The sequence below is a fragment of the Phanerochaete carnosa genome (assembly GCF_000300595.1).
Source record: "Phanerochaete carnosa HHB-10118-sp unplaced genomic scaffold PHACAscaffold_1, whole genome shotgun sequence".
In the NCBI taxonomy this organism is placed as follows: Eukaryota; Fungi; Basidiomycota; class Agaricomycetes; order Polyporales; family Phanerochaetaceae; genus Phanerochaete; species Phanerochaete carnosa.
In genome coordinates, this window is record NW_006767628.1 from 4,655,093 (window position 1) to 4,666,134 (window position 11,042).

At 52.5% G+C, this 11,042-nt stretch overlaps 2 protein-coding genes across 2 annotated transcripts; one reads left to right on the forward strand and one right to left on the reverse strand.

Annotated features, from left to right (window-relative positions):
* Positions 1-387: 387 nt before the first annotated feature.
* PHACADRAFT_204735 (uncharacterized protein) lies at positions 388-5,309 on the reverse strand. Its single transcript, XM_007390911.1, has 18 exons — positions 5,195-5,309; positions 5,097-5,136; positions 4,889-5,044; positions 4,539-4,829; positions 3,369-4,482; positions 3,296-3,316; positions 2,971-3,242; positions 2,734-2,915; positions 2,516-2,684; positions 2,233-2,460; positions 1,897-2,184; positions 1,719-1,841; positions 1,633-1,665; positions 1,465-1,580; positions 1,297-1,414; positions 827-1,249; positions 634-773; positions 388-579 (listed from the first exon to the last, which is right to left on the reverse strand). Exons 4-18 carry the CDS (start codon positions 4,722-4,724, stop codon positions 447-449), a joined length of 3,546 nt encoding a protein of 1,181 aa, XP_007390973.1. The 5' UTR covers positions 4,725-4,829; positions 4,889-5,044; positions 5,097-5,136; positions 5,195-5,309; the 3' UTR covers positions 388-446.
* A 265-nt stretch (positions 5,310-5,574) lies between these two features.
* On the forward strand, positions 5,575-10,409 carry PHACADRAFT_112286 (uncharacterized protein). The gene is made up of 8 exons (XM_007390912.1): positions 5,575-6,330; positions 6,383-7,236; positions 7,286-7,652; positions 7,705-8,860; positions 8,916-9,264; positions 9,320-9,800; positions 9,857-10,126; positions 10,182-10,409. Exons 1-6 carry the CDS (start codon positions 5,631-5,633, stop codon positions 9,389-9,391), a joined length of 3,498 nt encoding a protein of 1,165 aa, XP_007390974.1. The 5' UTR covers positions 5,575-5,630; the 3' UTR covers positions 9,392-9,800; positions 9,857-10,126; positions 10,182-10,409.
* The last annotated feature ends 633 nt before the right edge of the window (positions 10,410-11,042 follow it).

Genomic DNA, 11,042 nt, shown 5'->3' on the forward strand with positions numbered 1-11,042 from the left:
GCACTCAGCGGAGGAGCTGATTCGAATCTTCTAGCTCATAAAAATAGCTTCAAAATCCATCAGAAATGGCAATTTCAGGACCATCAAAAGTTTTCCTTGCCCGGACCTTTCCTCATTGCAAACATGAGGCGGAAATGATTTCTACATATGTTCTTTCAGATGTCCTGAAATGCGCCACAAAGTCTCCTGAAACATGAACTCTTTGCTGTACTGAAATGTAGCCATATTGAGTCATTTCAGGTTCATTTCAGGCTACACAAAATTTATCATTTTCCTGCACCGCAAATGGCTACGAAAGTGGTAGCAAATCTATCATTTTGAGACACCAGAAAGCCCCGGTTAAGTCTTCGAAAATGAAACAGTTTTGATGGCTTGACCAGGACATTTCAGGTGATCTGAAACCAGCTCATGCCCGTAGTGTAACTTGTTACCAGCCACAGGAGTCGCTACTGTAAGTCGCTGCCGAGACCATCTCCCTCGAGTAGCGCGAGGACAGCTTTCACGACGGGATTGTCGCTGCTGACGCTCATGATGTCGCCACTTTCGACACTCTGCTTCAGCTGCGCGTCCAGGAGCCGCCTGCGGGATACCGCATCAGGGATAGTCCGGAAGGCAATGGTTATCGCGGCTTACCTCAGCTGGTTCACGAGCACTCCGATGCGGGGCCAAGCCCTCAACTTGACGAAGGCGTCCTTATTGCCGATGGTCAGCCCTCCGGCGACATGCTTCACCGCGACGGGGCCACCGAACAAGAGTATCGCGTATATGGGTACCTGGCCGTGCAATGCGATAAGCGAAATGCTCTCCTATCGAGCCAAGAACCTACTTCAGTGGCATCGCGCAGCCACAGCTTCGTGGTCTGCTGCTTCTGGAAGAACGCCACGAATGGGCTCTTCCATTCTGCAGAGCGGAAGAGCACGGACGATGGATGCAGGAACACCCGTCCGCCCTGGTCGCCCACACGTATGTCGAAGAACTTGTACTCGCGCGCCTCGTTCGCGCGCTGGACAGTGCCCGCCTGCACGCGGTCGAACTTGATTGCGTCTTTGGGCAGGACGACGCGTGCGACGCGGGGCCAGAGGCCTGCGAGAATGACCGCTTTGACGAGCCCGGTGCGGGAGCTATGCGTGTTAAGTGAAGGCGAGGAGGGAGTGCTGCCCCGCGGAATGAGGTTGAGAGAGATGAGAGTGGAGAGGAATTCCTGTCGCAGAGAAGTGATGTCGCGGATCGTTGAAGTGGAGATAAAATTCTGTAGAACGTGTGAAGAATAAATTCGCTGATTCGAGCGGTCCTCACCTCTTCACAAAAGGCTCTCACGCGAGATGTGCCTTTCTCTCGTAGACGTGCACATTCGTCATAGGCGTTCAAGTCTGTCAATATATCGCTATTCCCGGTAGCGAATTTTGCACGAGCCCTGGAACGAAGACTGAGCTTCCATCTTGAAATGCACAACATCTCACATACTGCGAAGCTTCCTCCCGCTTGTCCATAGGGCTCACGAACAAGGACTTGGACGACATGATGGCGGCTGCCGTCAAGATTGGACCCAAACACTGAAAAATAGCTCCAAGAACGAGCATCTACATTGCACGTCAATTCTTGCATTGTATTGTCATGTAGAGTAGGACTGACCTTGCCCAGCCTGAGATCTACTGGAAGCATCGCCTGGAGGTAGATTCTCAGTATGAGTCGCAAGCCTGCTCGCCGGGACCACTCACTAGGTATTGTCCCATTGGTGTTAAATTGCCTTCAGGTGAAATAGCCCCAAGTTCGTCCAGCACAGCCAGCGCATGATCTAAGGCGGACATGGCCGGGGGATCTATCGCTTGGGAGACGAAATCCTGGAAAAACATGGATATAGCTCGCAAAACCCCCTCTATAAATTGGCATATCTACCTTGACGTCGCCATGCGTAACTTTCACCGATAATGCTACACTCTCCAATGCTACTCTTTTAATTTCGGGGATGGGGAAGGGCTGCATGTTGCTTTCCTGCTTTCTGGTGTACAGCTTATAGCAGATGCCAGGCTTTGTACGGCCAGCTCGTCCACGGCGTTGTCGCGCAGCAGCGCGAGTGACCCATTGCTCCTCAAGCTTTGTGAGCCCATTTTCTGGGTCGTATTGAGCTTCCTTAACCTTTCCTGAGTCAATAACATAGATAACGTCGTCGATCGTAATTGAAGTCTGTGATCCAGTTAGCAAGAGAAGGACAGCAGCCAGCTCAACACTTACCTCGGCCACATTGGTCGCGGCTATAATCTTCCAACCTGGCGTCGGAGCGAAGACAGCACGCTGCTCGTCGCTCGACAAGTTCGCATGCAACGGGAGCGCCTTGGCATTTGGAACACTTTTCAAGGCGTTCAGACACGCTTGTATTTCTTGCACACCTGGCAGAAAAATCAGAATTCCTCCAGGATTTGTGTTAGACTCCGTGATGTGCTTGACGAGAGCAGCAATGAGCTAGAGATAAGATGAGCAACGATTCCCGGCAACCCGTGCTTCCATGGTGACCGACCTCGACGTCTACTCTGTCAGCCTTAGAAATGACGTGCAGAGCCAGCAATAAAGACTCGTCAGTGTTATCGGCCTGACTGACGAGCGCTTCCCTCTCTTTTTCAGAAGGACGCTTCACCCCTTTGCCTGAGGGCCGATAAGGTAGTGATGGCAGATAGTCCTCGAGGTATCTGGTCACTTTTAAGCGCGTCATCATGATACAACAAGGGGCACGCTGACCGGTCCTTGACGGGATGAGTAAAACCGGAGATAGTAAGCAGCGGCGCATCGTTGAAGTACTTGATGAAGACTTCATGATTGATGGTCGCAGACATGAGGATGACCTTGAGCTTCTTATTATTCTGCAACAACATCTTGAGTTCGAGCAACAGCAAGTCGCCGTCGACAGAACGCTCGTGGACCTGGCATCCAAACTGTAAGCCAGTGCATCGAGTATTGCTCGAGCAGCCAACTTACCTCGTCAACAATGATGTGGGTAACGTTCTGCAGCTTGTCGCCCGAACCAAGTCGGCGTAGGGCAACCCCCGTAGTGCAGAATAAGAGCTTTGTCCTGCTGCTCTGCTTGCTTTCGCCGCGAATGGCGTAGCCGACCGAGCCGTCCTCGAGTCGTTCGGCAGAGACTCTAGCAGCGACGCCTAATGCGGAGAGCCTGCGGGGCTGCGTAACTATGATGGACACCTCGGAGCCATGGCCAGCTAAAATGAGCGAATCCAGAACGAACTGGGGCACTGAGAGAGATGAGAAAGATGCTCGCTTAATATCTGGCATTAAAATTTCTTACGCTGCGTGGTTTTGCCGCAGCCTGCAGGATCGATTCTCAGTATATGAACGCCGTACTGAGAAAGATTCCTCACCAGTTTCTCCGACTACAACCATACAGCGGTTCTTACCCAGCACGTTTAGGAAATTCTCTTGTGCTGCGAACGCAGGCAGGCGCTTTCGCGCTACCAGAATATCGGTATAGGCTTTCTTTTGACGCAGCTTCTCAAATTCCAATCTTACAGTCGCGTCGTTACGATCGTCTCCTCTGGTACCGCCTTTTTGCTGCCGGCCTCTTCGCTTGTCCTGAGGCGCGGCAGAAACCTCAGAAATATCTGCATCTTCAGCCTCGGTCTTGCGGTGCATGAAATAGCGTAGGACTTGGGACATTTCGGGAGGGCCGTTGTCTTCTATGTCGGCCCACTGTTCTTCTATGAACCGTACTGCAGCCATGATGACGCTTTCTCCGGGATCGATGAGGGTGCCATTCAAGAAGGCAGACAAAACTTGGGAGAGGATGTGCAGCCTCACGTAAGCGGGAATGGCCTTAGAAGTAAGATAGATCGATGGTGGTTCGCCACGCAAAGGAAGCGCGCGGTCTTCGGTGAGAAAGACGACATGCAATTCGAGCGGCGCGATGGGGAGCGGGACGACCAGATGTGTCTTGTCCACAAATTCCGCTTCGTACGCACTCAGCTCGTCTTCGTCAACGACCTCGGTTTCGGCAGTCTCTATATCAGCGTTGACGTCATCTTCAGTTCTCCCAAGTAGAGCGCGATTGAGAGCTCGCTGAAAAAACCCCCAATTCTCGACCAAGCGATGGTCCTTCACGAGCTCTTTGACAATATGCGCGGGCCAGCCGCACTCTTTGACTGCTTTATCGACTGCCCAGCGAGTCTTGAGATCTTCGGTGCCAGAGTGCACGGATGAAATAAATGGGTTTGACGAATTTGAGCTGCGCAAAAAGCGTTGAGGGAGGTCGCATTCCGGTAGGTGCAGAATCATAAATTCTAAGCATGCCTGGAGGGGTTCAAAAGATGATAGTAGCGTCGTTGTTAGAGCGGATGGCGTTGACAAAGCCTTGAGAGAGGTATCAGCTTGCTTCTCAGAGAACCCGAATGTCTGCAGCTGTTTCAACAGGGCAGACTTCTGTTCATCTTCTAAAACCCTCGGAGAAGAATCAGCTGCCTCAGGATAGAGTTCGAACGCCTGTACAGTCACGGTTTGGATATGAGAGGGGTGTGTCCGAGCGTAAGCAGACATACCTTCTTAATTGATTCTTCGACGAGATCTCTAAGGCCGCTGGCCATTTTGGCCTCGGGCGCGGACGAATACTCATTTGACGTGCTTGGCTTGTTATTGTTGTTAGTGGCCTCCTCTTTCTTCCTCGCCGCCTGTTCCTGACGTTCGGTCACCACTTTGCGGGCGGCGAAGGGGTCAGCTTCGTACATCCATTTCTGGTGCTCTGGAGCCTGCTTGTGTTCTGCTGCAAGCTGGTTCCAGTAATCGCGAGGGCCAGGCGGGAGCACTCGATTGAGCTGAATACCATTACAGAACTACGATGTTGCCAATCAACATGATGCTGATAGAGAGCAAATGTATTTATGCTACTGACTCGATACAAAGCGTAAGTCGCACCCCAATGACGTGCCTCGATAGCGGTAGGGAGAACATACGGCGGATGCGGCTCCAGACGAATGGACTCATACTCGCTCTTTTTATTGACGCGGCTTAGGGTAACCGCAAACGAAAAGCCGTCAGTCTTCTTGTACTGTATTGTGTGATTAAAATTGTGTACAGGGTTAGTGATACACAATACCCACAGTGTCTACCACGGGCTTGTTCCAGCCTTCCTTCTGACATCTGCAATTTCTCGTGAGTGATGCTCCATGTCCGGGATTCTCTGGGGCAGATACCCTACGAGACAATTGCTCGAATGACACCTGTCCCACACCTTGTCTTAGGGCCATAGAAGGAAGAATCCGAGGTGCAGAACGCGATATGCACTACCTCTCGTTAAGCAGACTCAGTGGGTATTTGGAGCCAGGGGGGAAAAGCGGTTTCTCCTCAGGCTTGCTGGGATCTGGTGGTGGCTTGGAGCTGGGTGCTTTTGAGGAATTTCCTGCATTCCCCGATTTCACGATGCCTCGTTTCGGAGGCATAAACCTTTGGACAAGAAAGCGTTCGCAAGAAAAAGAAGAAGGCGAGGCGAGATGTCGCGGCATCGCACTTACGGCATACGTTACGTCACACTTTCGTGACAGTGACATAGGGCGTCTAGATGCCTCACTGGCATTCGCTCTCGTTCTGCCTACACACCGTTCTGTCCACCTCTCATCTGCCACCCTTTTCCTACCATGTCCGAAGAGGACATATACAATCTTGAGTTTCTTTCCCTCGTTGCCAAAATTACTCAAGAACTCCTCAACCACACCGGGCTTAATGACAAAACTCTAGCCGAGTTCGTTATTGCTCTCCATGATGAGTCCAAGACCATCGCCGAATTTAAGCAGAAGCTGAAGGATGTCGGGGCAAACTTTCCCGAATCTTTCATTGAGAATATGGACCGGTTAATTCTCAACATGCATCCGAAACACAAGAAGAAATCTGCAACGACTGCAGCGGCGAATGGATCCGGCGGGGAGACGACACTGGACGAGACGGAGAAGAAGAAGCGGATGTTTCCTGGTCTGGCATTGAAAGACCAGGAATGGCAGCCGAGCGTAGACAAGGATGTGCTGATGAAGGAGGTGGATGATATGATGTCGCAGTTCGAGGGTGTGGCGAAGAAAGCTCGACCTCGCCCAGCTGAGAACGGCACGGATCGTTCACCCAAGCGCCAACGGCGGTCGCGTTCACGGTCTCCACGTCGACGTAGCCCGAGCCCGCCCCGAGGTCGTGGCTTTGACCGGAGGGACGATGACAGAGGGCGCGGACGAGGTAGAGGACCTCTCGATGACCGACCAGTCTTGTTCAAGGTCTACAACGGTCGCGTCTCTGGCTTGAAGGACTTTGGCGCTTTCGTACAGGTGGAAGGTGTAGCCGGACGAGTAGAAGGTACGTCTTCAGCTCGGCACTACTATCATAGCTTTGCTGATCTCGGTTCAAGGCATGGTGCATGTGTCCAATATACAGCAAGGCGCACGAGCCAACTCCGCGCCCGATCTTCTAAGTCGTGGGCAACAGGTCAAGGTCAAGGTCATGAGTTTGGCAGGCAACCGCATAGGTTTGTCTATGAAAGACGTTGATCAAGCCACTGGCCGGGATCTTACACCGCATCTTCGTATCAAGTCCGAGGCAGAGATAGCTGAAGAAGAAGCACGCATGTCTGCCCGTGGCGCCAACGCTGTTCCTCTCAACTCGAAAGGCTTCAGAGACGAACCTGTTCGATCAGCGAAGCGCCTCACCTCACCCGAGCGTTGGGAGATTAAGCAGCTCATCTCGTCAGGGATCGTGGACGCTTCAGAATATCCCGACCTAGACGAAGAGTTCAACAATCCAGTTGCTCGCGCCGAAGTCGAGGAGGAGCTGGATGTGGAGGTCAAAGAAGAAGAACCTCCGTTCTTGGCAGGGCAGACGAAGCGCACACTAGAGCTCAGTCCGGTCAAGATTGTCAAGGCTCCAGATGGTTCCCTTAACAGAGCAGCTCTCGCTGGTGCATCCTTGGCAAAGGAGCGGCGGGAGCTGCGGCAGCAGGAGGCGAACGAGGAGGCAGACTCGGAGGCGCGAGACTTCAGCGCACCATGGCTCGACCCGATGTCGAAAGATTCGGACAAGGTCTTCGCACAAGACATGCGTGGTAATCTTCGAGGTCAGAAGGCGAACGAGCAGCCGAAGTGGAAGGAGGTCACGTTTAACAAGACGACAACGTACGGCGAGATCTCGAAGATGAGTATCCAAGAGCAGCGAAAGAATCTCCCCATCTACAAGCTGCGCGATCCACTGCTTCAAGCTATTCGTGATGTAAGTCTCACCCACCGGTCATTGTGTATTCTTGCTGACTTATTCTCAGCACCAAGTTCTCATTGTCGTTGGTGACACCGGTTCCGGCAAGACCACACAGATGGTGCAGTACCTCGCCGAAGATGGTTACGCTGACAGAGGCAGGATCGGTTGCACACAGCCGCGTCGCGTCGCCGCCATGTCCGTTGCAAAGCGTGTCTCTGAGGAGGTCGGTTGTCGTCTTGGTCAGGAAGTGGGCTATACCATCCGTTTCGAGGACTGCACTAGCCCGGAAACTCGGATCAAGTACATGACGGACGGTATGCTCCAGCGTGAGTCCTTGATTGATCCCGACTGCACCCAGTATTCCGTCGTCATGTTGGATGAGGCGCACGAACGTACGATTGCCACTGACGTTCTGTTCGGTCTCCTCAAGAGTAAGTATTCAGTCCTGGAAGTCTGGCTTTGATGCTGATATGTTGTGTACAGAGGCTATCAAGCGCCGCTCAGACCTCAAACTCATTGTCACCTCCGCTACTCTCGACGCCGAGAAGTTTTCAAAGTACTTCTTTGGCTGTCCTATTTTCACCATCCCTGGTCGAACCTATCCTGTCGAGATTCTCTACACCAAAGAACCGGAGACCGACTATCTCGACGCTTCTCTCATCACTGTCATGCAAATCCACTTGTCTGAACCACCCGGTGATGTTCTGCTTTTCCTTACGGGTCAAGAGGAGATCGACACTGCATGCGAGATCTTATATGAACGCATGAAAGCTCTAGGTCCAAAAGTACCGGAGTTGATGGTCCTTCCGATTTACTCTGCGCTGCCTTCCGAGGTTCAATCTCGGGTCTTTGAGCCAACACCTCCTGGTGCACGTAAGGTCGTCGTTGCCACCAACGTCGCCGAGACCAGTTTGACCATACCAGGTATCTACTACGTCATCGATCCCGGATTCTCGAAACAGAACGCCTACGACCCCAGACTTGGTATGGACTCGCTCGTAGTCATGCCCATCTCTCAAGCACAGGCGAGGCAGCGTGCTGGCCGTGCTGGCCGTACCGGTCCCGGCAAGTGCTACCGGCTCTACACCGAGGCCGCGTTCCGTAATGAGATGCTGCCGAACTCGATCCCCGATATCCAGCGTACGAACCTGGCGAGTACGATCTTGACGCTCAAGGCAATGGGCGTCAACGACCTCCTCAGCTTCGACTTCATGGATCCACCACCAGCGCAGACGATGTTGACTGCCCTCGAGTCGTTATATGCGCTCTCCGCGCTAGACGACGAAGGCCTGCTGACGCGTCTTGGTCGTAAGATGGCAGACTTCCCCATGGACCCGCCCCTCGCAAAGATGCTGATTGCGTCAGTCGACTACGGGTGTTCTGAAGAGATCCTGTCGGTCGTCGCGATGTTATCCGTGCAGAGTGTCTTTTACCGACCGAAAGAGAAGCAGGCGCAGGCGGATTCAAAGAAGGCGAAATTCCACCAGCCCGAGGGCGATCATCTGACGCTGCTGACTGTATACAACGGGTGGAAGGCGAGTAATTTCTCGAACCCGTGGTGCTATGAGAACTTCATCCAAGCGCGGAGCATGAGACGTGCGCAGGATGTCCGGAAGCAGCTGTTGGGTATTATGGACCGGTAAGTCATGCATGCTCTTTCCACCGTCTTCCAGCGAAGCTTAGGCTTTCCTTAGTTACAAGCACGATATCCTCTCTGCCGGCAAGGACTACAACCGCGTCCGTCGTGCAATCGCTTCTGGCTTCTTCCGGCATGCCGCGAAGAAGGATCCACAGGAGGGTTACAAGACGCTTGTAGAAGGCACACCAGTATATATCCACCCATCGTCCGCACTCTTCAATCGCAATCCCGAGTGGATCATCTACCACGAATTGATCTTGACGACGCGCGAGTACTGCCACAACGTGACCGCCATCGAGCCCAAGTGGCTCGTCGAGGTCGCGCCGCAGTTCTTCAAGGTTGCGGATGCGAACAAGATCAGTAAACGGAAGAAGCAGGAGAAGATCGAACCTCTGTACAACAAGGTATGTGCTGTAGCTTTACGAAGCGTGCGCAGTTGCTGATTACTTAATCTTGCAGTATGAGAAGGCCGACGAATGGCGGTTGTCGAAGGTCAAGAGGAGCGCTCGTTCGAGTCAAACGTTCGGTTAAAATGGCTATGCGTCTCTATACTATATTCCCCGGATATTGTAGTGTTATCTGTAGCATAATATTCCCTGCTATCTCAGCTTTCTTCCTCACATACATCTGCAAGGGACGGTCGTGAAGACAATCGAACCCAAGGGGGGAGGGGTTGTATGACGAGCCGTATTATCACCTTCTTAGACACTTTCTGGACTAGCTCGTCCCTATCCTCGCCAAAATCTTGTCTTCATCTGCAATGTGTAGCTGAGGGGAGTAGCCCGCTTAGTGGCACGAAGTTCAGCGACCCGTGAGTTCTGCCGCTCGTGATATCGGGAGGCGTTCCTTAATTCTCGGCATTTCGCTGAAGGGCTCGACGTTTGTGGGTATGCTAATGTGAAGGTATATACGTTGTCAATATCCAAATGACAACGATTTTCTGTTCGATGAATGTGTGAGGTCCCGAGCCCCCTTCGAAGCAATAAAGGGGCATACCTGATATGCTGCAGTAATAGACTCTCTATCCCTCACTTCTCCCTTCTCAACCCACAAATCTCAAAATATCCGAGTTGATGTAGTATTTTGCGACTTCTCCGGGCGCAACCTTCGCAGCTGTCGAGTCAGGAACCAGCATGAATGTTTGGGAGAACACCCTTGGCTGACCCTCAATGGACTTGCTCGGTGTCGAAGCCGGGTTTCCCGCAGGGCCTTTGCCGTGTATTACTGTCCCAGACACGGTGATGAGTAGTGATGGCGGCTGGCTACCTGAAATATCTGTAAGCACGTTGCCTGCACGGCTGCACCCGAAGCGCGAACTGACCTGTGATGGGGTGGCAGTCGAAGGACTGCACTTCGTGCGAGGTCGTCGGCATTTTGCTGATGAGCTCGCGGACACCATCTGCACCCTGATTCGGAGTCCCGTTCCATGTCAGTGCAGAGCTGGGGCGGTAAAAGTTGGGCAGGTCGTCAACGCGGGTCGAGGAATCGTAGGTCTTGTAGTAAAGACGCGTGAAGTGGTCCGCGGCTCTGACCGCGATTTCTATGCTACAAAGTTGGTTGTGAGCAAATTAAAGATCAAGCTGGTGCAGAGCGTACTCATTCTGCGTCAGAGTGGTCATCGTTCAGCGAGGAAAGCGCGAGCTCGGTACCATGAGCGCCCATAGTCAAAGCGGCGAGCACGTGGACTCATCAGCAAAACCGCCAGCTCTTGGGGAGCGTCTTGAGCGTCTTGGATAACATGCTCAAGACGCCCAAGACCCCAAGACATCCGGTGTTAGCCAAGCTATGTCGTTTGTCTTGGGAAGACGCCTGGTCTTGGCCAAGACTCTCAAGACAGTCAACCAAGACAAGCTCAATGCGGCATGCTTATGGGTAAGACGGACATATTGGCTCAATCACACTCATATAAAACAGCTACAAATTGTATTTGTATACTTCTACTAAGACTGTGTACGTGTACTACCTGCTTAACTTGACAATGACTACAATGAAGGCAGATTGCATGTGGCTTAACACAGGTGTACGAAGTTTCAAGGCTGGCATGAGATCTTCAAGTGTCAGTGAGAGTAGCGGCCAGTGGGCGGAGTACGAATGAGAACGTACCTCATCCGACCCAACGCACGAGCTCCTCCACCTTCACGACCTTCGCATTTTGCAGGGTTCTTGGTGTTTCATATACGTG

Coding starts and splice junctions, on each gene's coding strand:
- PHACADRAFT_112286 (XM_007390912.1), top strand. CDS start 5,631: ATGTCCGAAGAGGACATATACAATCTTGAGTTTCTTTCCCTCGTTGCC. Junction 7,653..7,704: donor TCTGTTCGGTCTCCTCAAGA/GTAAGTATTCAG, acceptor TGTTGTGTACAG/AGGCTATCAAGCGCCGCTCA. Junction 8,861..8,915: donor CTGTTGGGTATTATGGACCG/GTAAGTCATGCA, acceptor GGCTTTCCTTAG/TTACAAGCACGATATCCTCT.
- PHACADRAFT_204735 (XM_007390911.1), bottom strand. CDS start 4,724: ATGTACGAAGCTGACCCCTTCGCCGCCCGCAAAGTGGTGACCGAACGT. Junction 2,916..2,970: donor CCCACATCATTGTTGACGAG/GTAAGTTGGCTG, acceptor TTTGGATGCCAG/GTCCACGAGCGTTCTGTCGA. Junction 774..826: donor GGCTGCGCGATGCCACTGAA/GTAGGTTCTTGG, acceptor TTGCACGGCCAG/GTACCCATATACGCGATACT.